This window comes from Protobothrops mucrosquamatus, unplaced genomic scaffold (assembly GCF_001527695.2).
Source record: "Protobothrops mucrosquamatus isolate PMUCROS unplaced genomic scaffold, P.Mucros_1.0 scaffold1131, whole genome shotgun sequence".
NCBI classification, from domain to species: domain Eukaryota; kingdom Metazoa; phylum Chordata; class Lepidosauria; order Squamata; family Viperidae; genus Protobothrops; species Protobothrops mucrosquamatus.
The window spans coordinates 85814-107289 of NW_015387349.1; the positions used below are offsets into that span (position 1 = coordinate 85814).

Sequence of the window (21476 nt, forward strand, 5' to 3'; positions counted from 1 at the left end):
GGGGGAGGGCCTTCTCTGTGGGTGCCCCTGCCCTCTGGAACGAACTACCCCCCGAGATCCGGATGATTCCGGATCTCCTTACTTTCCGCCGCGCCCTCAAGACATGGCTTTTCCAACAAGCGGGCCTGGCCTAGGGAGGATTTTAAATTGGGTTTCTTAGAAATTTTAATTATCACAACTCTAAAATATTGGTTTTAATATGGTTTTATTCGGTGGGGTTTGTAGGTTTGTTTTTGTTTTAAAAAAATGTTGTGAGCCGCCCTGAGTCCTTCGGGAGAAGGGCGGGATACAAATTGAATAAAATGAAATGAATGAAATGAATAAAAGTCTCTCCCTCCAGAGCCGCCTCTGCACTGTCAACCGTCCCCTTGGTAAATGCAGCAAAAGAAACTCCAGGGACATTATTTTAGCAAGAGTATAACTTTGCTGATAATTCCACATAGGCACCAAAATAGCAAAGCCAGTTCTAAAGTTTTCGTGTGAAAACCAGCATAGGTAAAGTCCTCCTTTTCCCCTGGATTTCCCCACTGTTCATTGTCCACCAATCAACTGCCTTCATGAGCAGCTTGGAGTTTTCTCAACGTTTGATTTGGGGTGTTGGGACTGTCCTGGGCCACTTGAATCCCTCAATTCTCTCCCAAACCACCTTTACATTCCAATACTTTCCGTTCCCCCTCCCTGTTTCTTTGTTTCTGTTGTCTGTTTGTGAGCAGAGGTGTGTGGCGAGTCAGCCACGACACGCACCAAAGCTAGTTGAACAAAACATGAGGACTGGGTTCTCCAACACCCGTATTGTCGATGGTCTTGTGCAGACAAAATGCTGAGAGCTGAGCTCTCAAAAACCACCCATTGGCCAGTACAGGCTGGGTAGCTTTCAGCCATTGAGTTCCAGGATTAATGATGATCTGAACCTATTATCTCCACCCCCACCCCACCCCGACAAATCTTTTAACAGATTTGTGTCTGTAAAACTTGAGTGTCTGATATCTGCTTTAGGGCAGTGTTTCTCAATTCACCAACTTTTAAGATGGGTGGACTTCAACTCCCAGAATCCCCCAGCCAGCATGGGCCATAGAGAGGATTAGTAGGTTGACTTCAGCTGCAGGAGGGAAGGGAAGACGTAAGACTAACAAGTCCATTAGTTAGAATGGAATATTTATGATTGGTTTTCACACTCATGATCCTTGCAGCATCCCCATGGTCCCATGATCAGAATTCGGGCCCATGGCAACTGGCATGTATTTATGATGGTTGCACTGTCCCGGGGTCAAGTGATCATCATCTGTAACCTTCCGAGCCAGCTTTTGACAAGCAAAATCAATGGGTGAAGCCAGATTTGCTTCATGATTGAATGGCTGACTTAAGAACTGCAGCGATTGACTTAACAACTGGGGCAAAACTCACTTAACAACTATCTTGCTTAGCGATGAAAACTTGGCTCGGTTGTGGTTGTAAGTTGAGGACTACCTATAATCAATATTTCCTGTCCCAACGGGCACAACGACTTTTCTCTTCTACCTCCTTAAACCTGGTTCCTTTGCGCTAGTCCTGCCTTCCACACCTGGTTCGACTAACTGGAATCTCATTGTGGCACCTGAGCTACAAGTTGGGGAGCATGGTGGCTCATGTGTTTAGGATGCTGGTCTGACGATTGGCAGTGTTTGAGACCCGGTTGGTGCTGCGTGACGGGTGAGCTCCCATCACTTGCTCCAGCTCCTGTTGACCCAGCAGTTTGAAAGTGAGCAACTGCGAGTAGGTAGACGGGTACCACCTTGAGAACATGAAAGAAGCCCCTAACTGGGCATCTTCCGGGCAGTGGTGATGTCACCAGCTAATCCTTTCAACCTGGAAGTGCTTTGGTGCTCGAAGTACAACTGTAGTGTGTCATGTGTCTGATTAACGAAACACTTAAAAGAACTTTCAGGCATTTCTTTTTCCTCCTAAAAGCCTTTATTAAGGTTACAGAGATGTCAGAACGGCATGGTGGAATGCTAAGATCTGATTTTCTCTTCCGTTGCACATAACATTCCAGGCATTTTTCCCTCCCCTATTTTGGGGTCATGATACACATCTTCCAATTAACTTGGAAGATGTGATTCACTTCCGGTTCCTTTTTCCCGGGCTTTCCTTATATTCTCCCCTTTCCCTGTTGCCTGATTTAACTATAAAAATACCAGACAGTTCTGCATATTGTCAAAGCAAGAATATACAGTATTTGCAGCGTTGACATAGTGATAGTAATAGCTACCAATTTTGAGGAAAATGGGGCTTGGGAAGTTAGTCTCGTTGCACACACTCTGCAGACCAGAAATCCAACTTTGCAACTTCAGGTGCTGGAAGGTTGGTCCAGGATGGAACTGAGCCTACCAGATTAACCAAAAGCTTTGGTTGTTCCTTCCCCAGATCGTAGTCTTCAACTTAGTGCTTGGGAGAGCAGCATCGTGGACCGGCTGATGACCCCGACTCTCGCCTTCTTGGCCCGCAGCAGAAGCGCTGTGACGCTGGCCGGCAATGGCAAGGAGCAGGGTAAGCAGAATGACCTGAAGGGGCTAAAGTGTTATCGAGAGGAGGGCGTGGTGGGTTCACCAGCATCCCAAGCAAGCCACGATGAGGCCAAGATAATGACAGGTTTGCAATTGCATCAGGCAAACACTGCCGTTGCGTTCTGGGGTTGATTTATTAGTTTTAGCTTGTGTTCCGTGAAGTCGGCCGTTACATTTGTGAACCAGGGTTTATGGCTTAGCATGCCATGTTTGGCTGATTGAATAAGCCATGGCTAACACAAAGCCACGAGACTAGCCTTTGTGTCCTGTGCTTCCCTAAATTCCACACTCCGAAATTTTGCTCACAATTTTAGGAAGAGTTTATTTTAACAATAAATTGAGAAATTTTTTTTTTTGTTATTTTTAGTTTGATAGCTTATCTCAAGTTAACAACAAGCCTAGGTCTTGCATTCATCCTGTTGCAAAAACTTGATTAGATTTCATCTTGGCTTAGTCTTCTGGTTCAGTCTCCTGTGTGAATGCAGGCCTTTGGGTTAGGTGGACAAAAATGAGAAAATGGATTGCTTTCCCAGCCTGGTGAAGCTTGTTTTGTGGATACATTCAGCTACATTATGGCAGGCTACCTTTTAAGTACTGTAGAATCAGAACTCCGGTTTTATTCCCAGACTGAATACAGGTAGTCCTTGACTTACCATTTAAAATACTTGGAAATCAGTTGAAAATAACAACTAAAATGTGTATTTGGGATATTAGATTTTGTTATGAATTGAGATAAGGGAAATCTTGGTTTACCTAAGGCTTGAAAATTATAAATATCAAAGGTTAAACTGGAATATTGATGAGAAACTAAAAATTGGGTAAAAATTAATAACAGGATGTGGATTGTTTATGAAGGCTGAATGTAATTAAGATATGTATAAGCTAAAAATTTATTGATAAATGTCAAACCTGATCACATGACCCTGGGGGCACTGCAACTGTCATAAACACATGCCAGTTGCCGAGCATCTGAATTTTGATCATGTGACCACGGGGATGCTGCAATGGCCGTGAGTGTGAAAAACAGCCGCAAGTCACTTTATTCAGTGACGTCGTCACTTGGAACGGTTGCTCAAAGTTGTAAATGGAGGATTACCTGTATTGTGAAACAACCCTAGAAAAGATTCAGACCTTCTCTTTTCATTGACTGCCAACAGTACCCGTGTGCCCCCGCTCGGCTTCTGCCAGCCCTGTAAGCCCCTGCAAAAACCAGCGTGTGCACCGTTGCGCAGAGCGACGGCGTCCGGCAACCAGCAGCCCTGATGTAACGCCCCGGAATAAGCCACAGTCCTCTCCTGTAAGTTGCTATGATTTTTTTTAACCATCCCCACTCTTTAGATCTGTGTTTCTCAAATCTTCTAGGATGCCACTCCCAGAATTCTTAAAAGTTGCCAAGTTTGAGAAACGCTGCTTTAGGCTCACATCTATATTCCCATCAACGTTTCCTCTCTCCTGTTAGGAGTAACAGAGACTAGCAGTTGGGCTGGTTCTCCTTATGGTCTTGAGCAGGGGTCTTCAAAGTTGGCCCTCTGATGACTTGTGGACTTCAACTCCCAGAATTCTTAAAGTTGCCAAGTTTGAGAAACGCTGCTTTAGGCTCACACCTATATTCCCATCAAAGTTTCCTCTCTCCTGTTAGGAGTAACAGAGACTAGCAGTTGGGATGGTCTTGAGCAGGGGTCTTCAAACTTGGCCCTTGGATGACTTGTGGACTTCAACTGAGGGCTGGCTGAGGAATTCTGGGAGTTGAAGTCCACAAGTCATCAAAGGGCCAAGTTTGAAGACCCCCCTGATCTTGAGTGCTGCAGCTTTCCCCAACCTGATCTCATTTTTAACCTGCCTATTGGGATGAGGAGAACTGTAACGACCTTGAGGGGATCAGCAATTTGAGGAAATTGCAGACGTTTCATCCAATGGAAAATGAAAATGGTCTTCTCAGTGGCTCTTTTCCAGGATTCTCTTCATTCTCAGACTAATCATAGTCTACTTCCTAAATTAAACCCGAGTCCTGGCCTCTTTGATAGAAAGGGATGCCTGAATTTCAAACCTGAAGTATGGGGGTGGGAGAGAGACACCCAATAGCCAAATGCTACGTACATCCCAGCTTTGTATGTTCTGCTGTTGCCTGGAGAGAGGGATGAAAACCAAATAGCTTTCGGTTGCTAAGCAACTGACTATACAGACAGGTACAGTACACTGGCAATTTGGAGACTTCCACCCATCTTAAAGTACTGGGAATTCTGGGAGTTGAAGTTCATACACTGCCAAGATTGAGAAGCGCTGGCTTCAACAACCTCCTGCTTTGAAGATGATGTTAGTGTGACCCGATTCGGCCCACAGCTCTGGAGAACTGCTTCTCCATCGTCAAAGTGGGTTCTGCTTTATGACTCTTTCTTCTCCTATTCTCACCAGCAGAAAAAGAAAGAAAAGAAAGACAAGGATCGGGAAAATGCCCAAGAAAAGAGTGCCTTAGCCCTCCNCTGGCTTCAACAACCTCCTGCTTTGAAGATGATGTTAGTGTGACCCGATTCGGCCCACAGCTCTGGAGAACTGCTTCTCCATCGTCAAAGTGGGTTCTGCTTTATGACTCTTTCTTCTCCTATTCTCACCAGCAGAAAAAGAAAGAAAAGAAAGACAAGGATCGGGAAAATGCCCAAGAAAAGAGTGCCTTAGCCCTCCGCAAACGCTACTCTACGCCTTCTAGCCAGGCGCGTCAGCTGCACGTACCTGAAGGCAGGTAAGAAGTCATAGGGATCTTGATGAGATGCAGAATTAATTTAGCACTGGCCAAATGGACTTTAAGAAACCAACTTTGCGGTCATGTCTGACTGTGGGAGGTGTATATCAAAGGCTATTTCAAAGAGGATGGAATATTTAAATCAGATTGGGGTTAACTGTAAAGGTAATGACTTGCTATGAACACATCCTGTTGCTTTCTTGGCATCTACTTAGATATTTATATTTTATACTTTTGATGTGGTCAAATAACTAAATAAAGATTCTGTTCTGTTCTATTCTATATGCCATGCCATTCTATTCTATTCTATTCTATTCTATTCTATTCTATTCTATTCTATTCTATATGTCATGCCATGCCATGCCATGCCATATATTCTATTCTATTCTATTCTATTCTATTCCATTCAACTCCACTACATATATTCTATTCCTTCACCGTGTCTCTAATGCCATCTCCTTTATGCTTCCCTTTGGCAGCCCAAGCCCCAAGCCCAGACCAGCCTCACCAGCTGTGGCCAAACAGCGCCCTGCCTCGCCAAGCCCGGGACCCAGCATTTCACACCGGTCAAGCCTGGCTCGCAGTGCCCAGTCTTCACCCAAGAGACGAGCTCGCAGGGAGCCCGAGGGCCAACCGAAGGCCCGTGAACGCAAGAATGAACCCAAGGAATGTGGGGCGGCTTCTCCAGCCCCGGAGGAGAGCCTGAAGGCAACCGGGAGCAACGAGACACCAACAGGTGGGTCCTACTTGGTGTTAGTTAACACTGAATTGCAGTCCAAGACTAACGCGGTCCAATAAAACAAGGCATAGAGCCGGACATTAAAGAATTAACAATTGCATTCTGAAAATTTATTCAGGGAGTCCTTGACTTACAACCAGTGGTGGGATTCAAATAGGTGAACAACCGGTTCTCTGTGTGGATGCCGCTTCCGGAGGTCTGGGTCTGGGCAACAAAAAAATTAACTACTGGTTCTGCCGAACTGGTGCGAACCGGCTGAATCCCACCACTGCTTACAACCCTTCAGAGTTATGACCAGCCCCTAAAAGGAGACTTACAACCCGAATTCAAAGATCCAATGGTTGGCCACGTGACTGAATGTTGGGTGCTCAGCGACACGGCTGCATTTGCAGTCGTTTGCATTGTCCTGCAGACACGTGACCGTGTTTTACGACGGTTTTCCTAAAAACTAGCACTTCCAGTTTTCGGCAGAACTGTGCCTCTAGTGAACTGCTGGTTTTCTTAATGACCACAGATTCATTTAATGACCATCCAGGCAGGTGAAGCTCGGCTGCTTTTGCACAACTTGTCTAGCCTGGACAGTGTTAGCCTCGGGTTAGTATTTTTGGGGGCTGCGCCTGTTATGTAAGCATGCCGTCTTGGTTAGTTTAGCAACAGGTTAAAATAGCCTCAGCTTAAGAGCGCTGTGTGACTGTAGCCATGATGGCTATCCAAAACCATCCAGCAAGCAGTCTCTGGGCTCCCTTAACCATCTGAGACCCTCACCACAATCAAGCTACATCTTCCCTTCCGTTAGGAATGTGATCCCTGGGTGGAGATAACTGGTGGGGAAGCTCCTTCGGGGACAAGAGGCCTAACCCTAAGCTTGGCATTCTGTAGATGTCGCTGCCCCCTCTGGGGCTGCCAGCCTGATGCCTCCACCTCCTCCTCCAACGCCAGGCAAGCCAATGGCTGGCACCACAGACCGAGAAGAAGCTGCTAGACTGCTGTCTGAGAAAAGGCGGCAAGCACGGGAACAGCGGGAGCGGGAGGAGCAGGAACGGAAGGAGCGAGAGGAACAGGAGCGGTGAGTTTTACACGCGAGGTTTCTAGGCCTCGTGGAGGAGGATGCGTTTTTTTTTTTCCCCTGGAGAGTCGGGCACAATTAGCTTTCAGGTGACCAGCCAGTATCTCATCTCATCTCATTCGAGGTCAAGTATCTCATCTCTTAGGGAAGGAAGGGATGAGATAACCTAGAAACTGGTAAAACAAGATGGTGAGGTGGAACATGTGCAGAGTTTTATTTTCTCTGTACATACTCTGAGTTAGGTTTCTGCAGTGCAAGCGTATTGATTCTGGGCCGTGCTAAGATGCCCTCAGCGGGTGCTTTCCATTGTTCTTCTTCTTCTTTTTTTTTTTGTGTGTGGTTTGAGCTGAGATATTTGACTCTTTGACGTCCGGCAGGCGCCAAGTGGAGGAGAGGGCCCAGCAAGAAGCCAGAGACCGCCTACAGCAGCAGGTTGAGCTGGCTAGGCTGGAGGAGCAGCAGGCCCGGCAGGAGGAGCAGGAGGCCCAGGAACGAGCTCGGGCGGAGCAAGAGGAACAAGAACGGCTGCAGAAGCAGGTGCGTTATGAATTGGGGGACTGGTCCTAAGGTGACTTTTTTCATTACCATCCTAACTGCGGTCACTAAACGAGGCAGGTGCTAAACAAGGACCACCTGTCCTGCTGAGAGGAACGGCTGCTGGAATTGGGTATGTCTAGTTTAAGGAAGAGAAGGACGAGGGGGGACATGATAGCAGACTTCCAATATCTCAGGGGCTGCCACAAAGAAGAGGGAGTCAAGCTATTCTCCAAAGCGCCAGAAGGCAGGACAAGAAGCAATGGATGGAAACTAACCAAGGAGAGAAGCAACCTAGAACTAAGGAGAAACTTCCTGACAGTTAGAACAATTAACCAGTGGAACCACCTGCCTCCAGAAGCGGTGAATGCTCCAAGACTGGAAGTTTTTAAGAAGAGACTGGAGGGCCATTTGTCTGAAATGGTATAGGGTTTCCTGCCTGAGCAGGGGGTTGGACTAGATGACCTCCAAGGTCCCTTCCAACTTTATTTATTATTATTATTATTATTATTATTATTATTATTATTATTATTATTATTATTATTATTATTATTATTATTATTATTATTATTAATCATCACACAGTCAGCCAGATGTTCAGACTGGATTTGGCATTTTGTCTACCTGTCGAGTCCTTCCCAAGGACCTAGGATAGGCAGATGTGGATATTTGATGTTATTACATCATCATCATCATCATTATTGTTGTTGTTATTAACTTCCTTCCCCTTTACAGGGAGGGACCCCTGAATTTCCCAAATGGTCTGGCAAGAAGACCTGCCTTTTTTCTCTCATTCTTGGGAGCGGGGGAAATCTGACTCAGAAAGTCCTACCTTTCTTCCACCCTTGCTCTCCTGGTCCTTCTGCAGTGGCTGGAAATAGGGGCATGGGGGTGAGCCTTCCCTTGCACGGCGGGTGCTCACCTCTCCTCTCCTTCCTTGCAGAAGGAGGAAGCCGAGGCTCGGGCCCGGGAAGAGGCTGAACGCCAGCGAGTGGAACGGGAAAAACATTTCCAGAAGGAAGAACAAGAGCGGCTGGAGAGGAAGAAGGTAAGAGGGTTGCCCCAGAATCCCTGCTCAGTTGCCCCTGGAGTGCTGCGCCAATTAATCACGCAAGTCGTGGAAACCTCCATAACAGCTTTATTCTGTAAAGGAGAAGGGGGCACTTGGGAATTTGCTTCCAAAGCCAGCAGGCCAGCTGGTCTTAGCCACTGGGTTGGAGGGCAACCATCCCAGGCAGGAGGAGGGGGTCAAATGGGGAATAGTCTGGAGTCGGTATGTAAACACAAGAGACAAGAGGCCTGACCTTCCCTTGAAGGCAATTAGACTTATCTAGTCTTTCCCCAAGTTGCCAGTCTAGGAAGATTCCTGGGAAATAGGCACAAAGCAATAAAGTAGCTTATTTGTACTCGACAACACGTGTGGGTCTGGTTGTGGGTGCTTGAACTACTGGATTTTAAAGAGTTGCAATCAGAAAGTCGTGACGTCTTTGGTTAAATTCAATTTCATTGGCAAGCACAGTTAAAACCCACCCCGTCATGCGGTCAAGATTCAAGCGCTTGGCAACCAGCATCCATGGACCACGGTTGTCAACGCTGCTAATATTGACTATTCTTGCTTTGACAAAATATGCAGAACTGTCTGGTACTTTCAGAGTTAATTCAGATGAGAATGAGAAAGGTGAGAAAAGCCCACAGAAGGGAACGGAAGGGAATCTTTGCCCTCCAGGTTAATTGGAAGATGAGAATCATGACCCCAAAATAGGGAAGGGGAAATGCCTGGAATGTTATGTGCAAAGGAAGGGAAATTCAGATCTTGGCAATCGCCATGCCGTGCTGACACTCCTTTACACTAATAAAAGGCTTTTTAGGTTAAACCATGCCTGAAAGTTCTTTGAAGTGTTTCATTAGTCAGACACATGATATCATGCCAAGATCTGAATTTCCCTTCCTTTGCACATAACATTCCAGGCATTTCCCCTCCCCTATTTTGGGGTCATGATTCTCATCTTCCAATTAACCTGGAGGGCAAAGATTCACTTCCATGGGCTTTTCTCTCCTCATTCTCATCTGAATTAACTCAAAAGTACCAGACAGTTCTGCATATTTTGTCAAAGCAAGAATATTCAATATTAGCAGTGTTGACAACGGTTGTATGGTTCAGGGGTCTTGAGATTGCCATTTGCAACCTTCCCAACTGGCTTCTGACAAGCAAAGTCAATGAGAAAAGCCAGAGTTTGCTTAACGATCTCATGATTCGCTTAGCCACTGCCGTGATCTGCTTAACAACCATCGCAAAAAGGTCACACAATTGGGTGCGACTCACTGAACAACCGGTGGAAATCCTGGTCCCAAGTGTACTGGGATAACACTTCAATGGTGGAATGTAATTCTTGTTCAGGATCCTGAATCTTGCTCAGGATTCCCCGTGTGAATCCTTCTGGTTCGGAAAAACGTACAGGATCTTCTCGCATACCTTACCTCATAGCAAAACATCCAAATAAATCCCTGTATCGTCTCACTGTTTTATAAAATCAGGCTTCCCCTCCTGTTGTGGCTGGCGAGGCAGCAAATTTTTGCATTTCAATAGGGCCTTTTTTCTTCTTCTTTTTGACCATCTTGTTCTGTTTTTCTCCTTGCAGCGCCTGGAAGAGATCATGAAACGGACACGAAAAGCCGATGGAGCTGATGCACGGGTGATTGATTTTCCTGGCCTCTTCCGGCAGATGAGAGGATCATGAGCTGCTGTTTCTGGCCTTAGATAGGGTGATGCCTACGGAAGAGGTAGCAGAGAGCAGCCCTCCTTCTGGATGAACGGGAGCGCAATTCATCCTGGGCTCTCCCAAGGCTCTTAAAACATTTATGCCCAGCTGCTCCACAGAAGCTTTGGGTCTGCCAGTCTGCTGTGCCCCTCTTACGATAGGGCAACCTTGGGTCTCTGGCACCCCACCAACTCGGGGGCCTTTGCAGAGGCCCAGAAACAGTGGAGAGTTTTCCTTGCAATCTGGATCAGGCACCGTGACCAGAGGATTACTCTTCCGAGCTTTATATAGCCCAAAGCATGTATTCCAGTAGAAATTCCCTGAAGGTGGGCTCCAGCACAAGTCCGAAACCTGGGAAGACAGAGCCTCTGGCCACGCTGACCGACCCAGATTGGATCTTGCAACATTATCCTGGGACACGTATATTTGCCTTCATTCGTGAGTCTTCCTTCCTTCCTTCCTTCCTTCCTTCCTTCCTTCCTTCCTTCCTTCCTTCCTTCCTTCCTTCCTTCCTTCCTTCCACGAGATGATAGCAAGCGTGAACCTCCGCCAACATACTGGCTGAAGACTTGCTTCCTTCTCCCTTAAATAGATCTCCACTCCTTTTTTTGCAGAAGAAAGAGGACAAGAAGATGGTGAACGGCAAGGAAGGGAAGCAAGGGGGTGGAGTGTGTCCAGGTGAGAATCCCTTTCTGCATCCTTCAATATCCTCCCTATGAAATCGGATTACAGGTTGTCTTCAACTTAGCACCATTCGTTCAGCAACCGTGTGAAGTTGCAGCCACCCCGGAAAAAGCGATTTGACAACTGGTCCTCCCACTTGTGACCATCACACGCATTCCCATAATCACACGCTCAAAATTCAGGGGCTTGGCAACCACCACGTACTTACAACGGTCGCAGCATCCCAGGGTCACGAGATCAACAGTTGTGACCTTCCCAGCTGGCTTCCAACAAGCAAAGTCAGCGGGGGAAGCTGGATTCGCTTTAAGGCCCATGTGATTCATTTAACAACCGCCTTGCTTAGCAATGGAAATTCTGGTCCCAGCTGTTGTCATATATTGAGGACTACCTGTAATCTCGTGAGCCTATTTCTCTTTTTTTTTTTTAATGAACTCTGCTCCTAGACTCCCCGTGATGAATATAGATTCATTTGGGGCCCCATTAAGAACTCCAGCTTTCTTTTTTTGGGGGGGAAGGCGGAGGAGGAGGTCCTGGGAGGACCGTGGGGGCACAGCAGTTGGCCTGCAGCACTGCAGGCTAACTCACTACTCACTCCAGCAGTTCGATCCTGAGTGGCTGAAGGTTGACTCAGCCTTCCATCCTTCCCAGGTCGGTAAAATGAGGACCTGGATTGTTGGGGGGCAAAAGGCTGACTCTGTAAACTGCTTAGAGAGGGCTGTAAAGCACTGTGAAGCGGTATATTAGTCTAAGTCAGGGGTCGGCAACCTTAAACACTCAAAGAGCCACTTGGACCCGTTTCCCAGAGAAAAGAAAACACTGGGAGCCGCAAAACTTGTGCGTGTGCACGCACGCGCAAGGGGAGAGGAGCTTGATTGAAGAGTTTAGTTAAAAAGAAATAGAGGCTGCTGTGCATAAGTTCTCTCTCTCCCTCCCTCCCTCTCTCTCTCCCTCTCTTTGCCTCCCTCCCTCTCTCTCCCCCCTCTCTCCAATCTTCTGCTCACCTGGCAAGCTGGCTTCACGCTGTTCTCGGACAAGCTGACACACATTCTTATTGGGCTGGCTCTCTCCTGCCCTTGGTCTGCCAGTCCTCTTCCCCCACTCAGTGAGAGAGAGAGAGAGAGAGAGAGAGGGAGGGAGAGAGAGAGAGAGAGAGAGAGAGAGAGAGAGAGAGAGAGAGAGAGAGAGAGAGAGAGAGAGAGAGAGAGAGAGAGAACTGCTGCTTCCTGCTGAGACGCAGCAAAGGCAGAAGCCCCACCTAATAAGCTTGTCAGCTTGTCCGAGAACAGCGTGAGGCCACTCTCTTTTACACACACACACACACACACACGCACACACACGCACAGAGAGAGAGAGAGAGAAGGGAAGCACAAGTGCCTCTCTCTCTCTCTCTCTCTTTCTGCAAATGGCAGAGGCTGGGAGCCACAGGAAAAGGCTCAAAAAGCCACATGTGGCTCCGGAGCTGCGAGTTGCCGACCCGTGCTCTAAGTGCTATTGCTATTTCTCCCCTCCTTTCCTTGTGGTGCCGTGGTTAGAATGCAGTGTAGCAGGCAAACAGCCTGGAGTTCGATCCTGATCGGCTCACGGTTGACTCAGCCTTCCATCCTTCCGAGATCGGTAAAATGAGGACCCTGATTGTTGGGGGGGGGGCGCAATAGGCTGACTCTGGAAAACTGCTCAGAGAGGGCTGTAAAGCACTGTGAAGCGGTATATTAGTCTTGAGTGCTATTGCTATTTCTTTTACTATTCTGTGGCCTCCAGGGGGCTTAATAGAAGATTTTCTTCCATTTTCAGATAGCAAGAAATATCCCGGAAGTCTTCCCAAGGAAGAAGAACTGCCCGAGATGCAACCCTCAAGTCCAGCCGGTCGCAAAGGGCCAGGTCCGGAAGGCATGCAGCACAGGTATGTAGAGTTGAAAAGACCGATCGGAACGTTACAGGAATGCCACGGCAGATACTTTCCCAGAATCCCCTTCTTTGTTGCTATAAAACGATAAAGGCCTCCCTCAAGTGGAGCTTCACGCATCTAGGGGGTTTTCTTGTCAACGATAAGGCCAGGGCCGCTAAAGCTTTCCCTTTTGGAATGCCCTGGATTTTTCTGGTATTCCTCCATCCAGCTACTAATCAGGTCCAACCAGCTGAGCTTTTTTCAAGATCGGCCAAATTATCCAGATGGGTGTTTCTCAATCTTGGCAACTTGAAGATGTGAGGACTTCAACTCCCAGAATTCCCCAGCCAGCTCAAAAGTCCTTCCGCCAATCCAAGGAAGAACCCTTGGGGGCTAAAGCAAAGATTTCTTGTGTGTCAGCACCTGTGTGTTGTGTGCAAAGATCTGCTCTCCAGAATGTAGATCTGGGTGTTCTCCCTTCTGCCCACCTTTGCCTTCCTCCGCGTCTCCTTGAGGATGCCGTGACTTCACCCCCACTTCTCTTTCCGCTGCAGCTCCCCCATCAACCCCACCCTGGCCCTGGTGAACGGCCTGCAGTCCAGCAAGCATGAGAATGGCTTCCCCTCTCCCCAGGAGCCCGGTGGACGGGAGCACCCTGCAGGGTCCGGGCTAAGCGTGGCCGATGAGCCCATCCTGCCTTTTGCCAACAAGGAGCCCTTCCTCAACAACGCCGTGGCCAAGGCGCCCCAGGTGACAGGTAAGGTCGCTGCCATTCTCCAGCACAGAGCATCTTCTGTCCAATGGGGTTCAGTAGGGAGGCGGGCTCCCAGGAGGGAGGGGCTGCATTCCAGAGGAGTCAAGAGGCAACTCAGCCCAGATATTGTGGGAGAGAAAAAGGATGAGGACAGCCCCTCCCTAACAGCTCATAGAGTACAGAACGCTTCGACTTACGGCCACAGTTGGGGCCAGACTTTCCGATGCTAAGCCAGGCGGTTGTTAAGTGAGTCACGCCGGATCTTACAACCTTTATTACCCAATTTCAAGCAGTTGTTAAATGAATCCCATGGCCATTAAGCGAATCCAGCTTTCCCATTGATTTCGCTTAATAATAATAATAATAAAGTTGGAAGGGACCTTGGAGGTCACCTAGTCCAACCCCCTGCTCAGGCAGGAAACCCTACACCATTTCGGACAAATGGCTGTCCAGTCTCTTCTTAAAAACTTCCAGTGTTGGCGCATTCACTGCTTCTGGAGGCAGGTTGTTCCACTGGTTAATTGTTCTGTCAGGAAGTTTCTTCTTAGTTCTAGGTTGCTTCTCTTTTTGGTTAGTTTCCATCCATTGTAACTGGAGGACTACCTACATTCAGTCCTGTCTTGTACAGGGAAGCTTGGCTGGGTCAAAGCTGGAGCGTTTTAGTCCTCCAAATTTCTGATTTGTCTCTTTTCTTTTCCTCCTGCAGAAGTTCTGTAGAGGGGGATGCCAAAGGACGGGGGCAACAGCGGGCCAGCTGCAGGCTACGTTAGAATGGAGGAGGAGGACGACCTGGGGCGAATTCTGCCCCTCTGTGGACTTGAGGGCAACGCAAGGAGCCAGGCTGGGGTGCCAGCCCTGTGGACTCACTCACTCTTCTTCCTGTCCTCATTTTATGACTAGTATTATTTTTTTAATAAGCACCTTATCAGACTGACCCCCATCTCATAGCTCATCTTCAACACTATATAACCACATAGTTATTTAACTGGCTGGGTAACAAAGGATGTGAATAATGTATATAAACTTTGATGTTAGCAGGAGGACTGCGCCTCTGTGATCTGGCTGCCCCTTGGGGAGAGGGGCTGCATTTTTAGGTGAGGGCCAGATCGCGAGACGGGGAGATCAGACCCCCCAACTCCAGAAGGGTTTTCCTAAACAAGGGTGTGTCAGTGTTGCAGGCAAGTGTGTGTTCCGGCTAACGGGAAGCATTTAGATCAGTGTTTCCTAACCTGGACAACTTTAACTCTACCAATTCCTCAGCCAGCCAGCCAGCCAGCCAAGGTTGAGAAACATGGATCTAGATCTCTTATTTAAAGACCTCTCCCTGTCGGTCTCAGCCAGGAGATGGGCAACATTGTGTGGCTGTGTGTGAGTGTATGTGTGTGTGCACTGTTAGCGACTCAGCAGCTGCCATCGTCCAACACACTGTGCTTTTTTTTTTTTTTTTTTGAGGAGGGGGTGCTGCTGTTTCTCGGTGGGGCATTGACGGGGGCTGCTGCGCTCAATGTCACGGTGACAGTATTATGCCTCTGAGCAACCTTTGTGGACAATAAAAAGGAGAAATCAAGGGAGGGGCGTCTCTTCTTTGTGACTGACATTGGCCAACTGGGGGGGAAAATGTCCTGCTTACTCTGCTAAGATGGTCTTCTTAAACCTGGTTTGCACCTCTTTTTAGAGGGGGGGGGAACCTGAACCGAGTAGCCTTGCAGACTGAGAGGGGCGACATATAAATGCAACAAATAAATAATCAAACTCCCCCAGTTTGTTTATTGAGAACACTTACGTAGCCATCCAGCTTTCAACTAACTCTGGTTGGCTCCCAATCAAACACCAAAAGACACATGAAATCATATTAAAACTATAAAGCCAAACCAATGAAAACCTTAAAAAACAACATAAACCTGGCATCAGATCCAAGTGCTAAAGGGTGATTTATCTACTCTCCTCCCAGCATTTGGGGGGGGGGGAAACCAGGTCTTTAAATCTTTGCGGAAGGCTGGGGGGGGCAAAGGCCTGCTGAACTTCATGGGGCAAAGAGTTCCATAGGGCAGGGCTGCCACGGAAAAGGCATGCTTCCTAGATCCCATCAGGTGGCAAAATTTAGGGGAAGGGAGTGTCCATCTCATCTGACCTGGTAGGACAGGTAGACATCCTTAGGAAAAGGCAGTCTCGTAGATAGCCTGTGTCTATGTCCAGAGGACTCTAAAGGTAGATGACTAATTTCCCAGTTGACATGGGAAACTCTGGCTCTCATAGACCAAGCTAAGCCAAAAATACTGGAGAATTTCTGGAAGCCTGACACTCCGACAAATTAGCCATCAACAGACACACAGGCATAAGCAATATCGATTTGGTGGCGCAGTGGTTAAAGTGCAGCATTGCAGGCAAACTCTGCCCACTGCCAGGAGTTTGATCCTTGACTCAGCTTTTCATCCTTCTGAAGTTGGTAAAATGAGAACCCAAATTGTTGGGGACAATACGCAGATAATGCTTCTAACTGTAAACTGCCCAGAGAATACTATAAAGCAGGGGTCCCCAACCTTGGCAACTTGAAGACTTGTGGACTTCAACTCCCAGAATTCCTCAGTCAGCCAAGCTGGCTGAGGAATTCTGGGAGTTGAAGTCCACAAGTCTTCAAGTTGCCAAGGTTGGGGACCTCTGCTATAAAATGCTATGGGGTGGTATATAAGCCTAAATGCTGTAATGCTATATGTAATGCTAAAAGAGCTCAGAGAGCATCAAGGACTTCCCTAATGTGGCTGCTGCTAAGAACAATGGTCACATCTGGAAGTTGCCAAGATAGGAAAGCTCTCCTGAAGGGAGCCTTGTGCCTCAGCTCAAATTCACAAAAGTGGCACCAGACAGATGTGTAGGATCTCCTCCCCGGCCAACAGAACCGGGAGGAGATAAATAACCTTCATTCCAAATAACCTTCTGCTAAAATAACCTTCATTCCAAATGTTGCCTGGAGATGATGGGCATTGAGGTCCAATATTGAGCATTGAGGATGGGCATTGTGGGGCGAGAAGACTGGTTTAGAGCGAAAGGATATCTCCGGTTTATGGCAGGGGAGGAGATAACCCCCTCTCAGATTCCCTGGCCGAGCTGTGGACAAAGACTTCCATCGGTAAGTCCAAATCACCACATTGCAGCTTCTAAAACATCTTTCAGATCTCAAAAGAGCAACTGCGGCACATGAATGATTCATTGCTGTCTTGTTTTGAAATGGAAAACACAGACGAGGTTGGACCTATGCCTGAGAACAAATTTCTTTTTAACCCTCTGCAAGAACTTGGGGAAACCACAGACACACACACCCTACACACACACACATGAAGTGCCTCCTGTCTTGCTAAAACTTGTTTAAGTGGGAAGTCAAATTTGACTTGGTTATTACATGGATAGAAGACCACCAGGAAATCCAAGAATTAAAACAAAAGAGAGATTGGAAAGATGAAAGATGACAACAAAGACAACCCTTTTGGATGGTACTACTGAGCCAAACGGGGATCTGGGAAAGAGAACTGATGTGGGATCGTGTTTTAAGGTGCTGGACTGGTATCGGGGAGACCCGGGTTCAAAACCTCCCTCAGTCACAGAATCTCCAAAAGGTTTGAAAGATTTTTTTATGTCCACCCCAAAAGTGCCCCCTGGAATTGGTCATGCTGACCAAGCTCGGTGGTATTTTTGCCAGTCCAGAATTAAGATCCTGCCAGCACCAATCAGAACAGAGTTTTTCAACCTTGACCCACGCAGGTTATGCTTTCTCTGGCCATTCTAACCATTCCCTCCCTTGGCAGCGTCTCTTAGCCTGAGTCTCCCAAGGTTTTTTTCCACATAACATTACGCCTCTGTGCAGCTGCCCCACCCCTTGGCCCAGGGCTCCCTGCAATAGCCAGCCTTCTAGATCTCCTGTCAAAACAGAAATCAGTGTTGTTCTTTGGAAGCACCCTGGCAGGCAGGGAGGAGGGATCAAGTCACTGCGGAACCATAAAGAACCAGGCAACCCTCCCTGAATTCTTTAAAGTCTTATATAATTGTTCCCAAGAGAGAGCTGCCAGACTGGGGAAATTCTGCATTATAGACAGACTATAATAAAGTAGCTGGAACTCTGCACATGTAAGTCCACGCAGCTTTTGTGAATCAACTGTAGAGTCAACGTTTTAAAAAGGGGTTGCATTCTTGATGCCTGTTATATTTTTGGCCATCTCAACTCCATCTTTCCCTGAAGAGCAGAGGCCCAATGGGTAACGGTCAAGAGATCTTCAAAATGTTTTCTCCAACAGCAGTAAACCTGAACCAAATAAATATTCCATTGTCCAATCTTTCCCCCAGTTTGTGCCAATCCAAGAATTCGATAAAATATGCCAGATGATCAACGGAGGTCATCGAAAATATATTTGCTCAACCCATGTAACACGGGATGGCAGCCAGAGTGGATTGCTCTCCTAGCTCAATAATAATAATAATAATAATAATAATAATAATAATAATAATAATAATAATAATAATAATAAAGTTGGAAGGGACCTTGGAGGTCATCTAGTCCAACCCCCTGCTCAGGCAGGAAACCCTATACCATTTCGGACAAATGGCTGTCCAGTCTCTTCTTACTCTTATAGAGTCATCTGGGTGGTGTAGAAATTTAGTAAAACAGGTTTTCAGTTGAAAGATTTAGCTAGTCATTATCAAATGGAATGTATTAACTTATTGCAATACACGTACTCCTCAACTTAATAACCAGTGACTTATGACAGAGCCCCCCCAAAAAGTTCCCATGGCCACCCCCTCCCCCACAGTCATGTGACCACAATGTCTCATAGCAAATAATGTTTGCTTAACAACTACTGCAAAACAGGTTGTAAAATTGAGTGTGGTCACATGGTAACCCACTAAGAACTGTCACAACCACATATAAGGAATGGTTGCTGGAATTGGGTATGTCTAGTTTAATGAAGAGAAGGACGAGGGGGGACAGGATAGCGGTGTTCCAATATCTCAGGGGCTGCCCCAAAGAAGAGGGAGTCAAGCTATTCTCCAGAGCCCCTGAAGGCAGGAGAAGAAGCAATGGATGGAAACTAATCAAGGAGAGAAGCAACCTAGAACTAAGGAGAAACTTCCTGACAGTTAGAACCAGTGGAACAACCTGCCTCCAGAAGCAGTGAATGCTCCAACACTTGAAGTTTTTAAGAAGAGACTGGACAGCCATTTGTCCGAAACGGTATAGGGTTTCCTGCCTGAGCAGCAGGGGTTGGACTAGATGACCTCCAAGGTACCTTCCATCATCATCATCATCATCATCATCAACATCATCATCATCATTATTATTATTATTACCTTAGAACCAAAACTGCAGACTCAATTATGGCCATAAGCCAAGAGCTACCTATCTTCCTCCTGTGCAGTTCTTACTTTTTTCCATATTCTGCTAAAAGGGATGTTTCCTCGTCTATAATTAACCACAAATGTCTTGCAAAGAAGCATCTCGTCTTTCCTAGGCATATATCTTCAAATATATAAAATATTTGTCTTCCTTTATGACGGCTTGCCAACCTGCTGTGCTCATTTATGCTGTCTTTCAACAATCCTTAATTTAAACATACTGTAAATGTGTAAGGAAAATCCTCTTAACACTATGAATGCTGGCTCACCACTGCAATTGTGTTATCCCATCTGGCTTTCCAAGCTTCGAAAGGCGAGTTTTGGATTGATGAACCAGAGCTGTTTGGAAGGAAGGAGGAATTAGGAGTTAGGTAGGAGTTATGTTTGTATGCTGCAAAAAAGACTGGAAATGGCTTCTTTGGACGTTTCTTTCTCTTTTCTTGACTCTTGTGAGAAGTTTGATACCCAAATATATTTTATTCTGTGTACTGTTTCCATCTTCCCCTTAAAATATTAACAGAATCCACAATGGTCTGAGAATCACTGTCTCTGCTAGATTATTAACAGTCAAGCTGAAACTAAGTTAATCAACTAACATTAGCAAACTTCCTCAAGTAAGTTGCCCAGACCCAATCCACATATCAAAGGATAAGGTCTGCAAACACAAACTGAGTCTGTGGGTGCCTTTCTGGTATTCTGATGGTGGTGGGTTAATCCTATTAAGTCCCAAGGGTCATATCCTGCTTCCCTGGGGCTGTGGATGATGATTCTTAGATTTTTGGTGTTGATTCTGGGTATCTTTCTTCCTAATCCCAGTTTCCTGACTCCAGTCTGACAAGATTATCACATCTGCAATTTGCAGACTTGGTTTCTGTCTGGGACAGAGAGACTTGGGGGGGGGGGTTGGTTTCTACCTTTAAAATCCTTTAGGGCAGGGGTAGGCAACCTTGGCTCTTTTATGACTCGTGGACTTCAACTCCCAGAATTCCTGGGCCAGCCGCGCTGAGGAGAAATGGAGAGGTTTCTATGCTGAGCCATGCTGGCTCAGGAATTCTGGGAGTTGAAGTCCACGAGTCATAAAAGAGCCAAGGTTGCCTACCCGTGCCCTAGGCCAGGGCTTTTCAACCTTTTCACCCATTGTACCACTTTTAGGATATGGCAATATCCGAGTACCACCAGTCACCTAGCAAGGGGTCAAAAACTTGATGCCCCCCCCAAAAAAGGAAAAAAGTGATAAAGTACAGGTAGTCCTCGACTTACAATAGTTTGCTTAGTGCAGTGGTTCTCAACCTGTGGGTCGGGACCCCATTTGGGGTTGATCAACCATTTCACGGGGGTCGCCAAGCAAGGCTGTCCGCCATTTTTTTCCCCTTTTCCGGCAGGTGCCTTACCTCCCTTGGGCTGGGCCAGCTGGTGGTCGTCCTGCTCCGTCTCTGCCGCTTGCCAGCTACACCTCGGCCAGCGCAAGGGGCGGAACCACGCATGCGCGGCGCTCCCGGGCAGGGAAAGTCCTCGACTTACGACAGGTTGGGTAGTCCTCGACTTACGACCGGTTTAGTCCTCGACTTACGACCGGTTGGGGTCGCGGCATTAAAAAGGTTGAGAACCACTGGCTTAGTGACTGTTCGAAGTTACAATGGCACTGAAAAAAGTGCCCCCCAAGGCACAGCCGAGCAAGACACCTGCCTGCCTGCTTGGTGGCACTCTCATTCCCCTCCCCCGCTACTGCCAGGTGCCAATGTACCACCTGCCAGGTGCCAATGTACCACAGGTGGTACCCGTACCACTGGTTGAAAAGCCCTGCCCTAGGCCTAGGCCGCTTTATGACTCGTGGACTTCAACTCCCAGAATTCCTGAGCCAGCCATGCTGAGGGGAAAGGGAGAGGTTGCCATACTGAGCCGGCTCAGGAATTCTGGGAGTTGAGGTCCACGAGTCATAAAGCGGCCTAGGTCTAGGACAGGGGTAGGCAACCTTGGCTCTTTTGTGACTCGTGGACTTCATCTCCTAGAATTCCTGAGCCAGCCATGCTGAGGGGAAAGGGAGAGGTTTCCAAGCTGAGCCATGCTGGCTCAGGAATTCTGGGAGTTGAAACCCACCAGTCATAAAAGGGCCAAGTTTGAAGACCCCGGCTCTTAATCTTCGTCCTAGGATAGGGGTAGACAACCTTGGCTCTTTTATGACTCTTGGACTTCAACTCCCAGAATTCCTGAGCCAGCCACGCTGAGGAGAAAGGGAGAAGTTTCCAAGCTGAGCCATGCTGGCTCAGGAATTCTGGGAGTTGAAGTCCAGGAGTCATAAAAAGAGCCCAGATTGCCTACCCCTGCTTTAGGGAAATATATTCTATCTTTTAAAGTATTTCCCAAAATATTTCTTTCTCTGGGGGGGGGGGGGG

At 47.3% G+C, this 21476-nt stretch overlaps 1 protein-coding gene across 1 annotated transcript in view; it reads left to right on the forward strand.

Annotated features, from left to right (window-relative positions):
* MAP7D1 (MAP7 domain containing 1) overlaps positions 1-14418 on the forward strand; it is a 41524-nt gene extending 27106 nt beyond the window's left edge. Inside the window, exons 10-20 of the mRNA XM_029284943.1 lie at positions 3701-3840; positions 5159-5280; positions 5760-6016; positions 6899-7085; positions 7463-7622; positions 8563-8667; positions 10259-10312; positions 10993-11046; positions 12862-12962; positions 13502-13704; positions 14408-14418. Coding sequence (XP_029140776.1) covers positions 3701-3840; positions 5159-5280; positions 5760-6016; positions 6899-7085; positions 7463-7622; positions 8563-8667; positions 10259-10312; positions 10993-11046; positions 12862-12962; positions 13502-13704; positions 14408-14418 — 1394 coding nt within the window. The remainder of the gene's footprint in view (positions 1-3700; positions 3841-5158; positions 5281-5759; positions 6017-6898; positions 7086-7462; positions 7623-8562; positions 8668-10258; positions 10313-10992; positions 11047-12861; positions 12963-13501; positions 13705-14407) is intronic.
* Positions 14419-21476: the final 7058 nt, after the last annotated feature.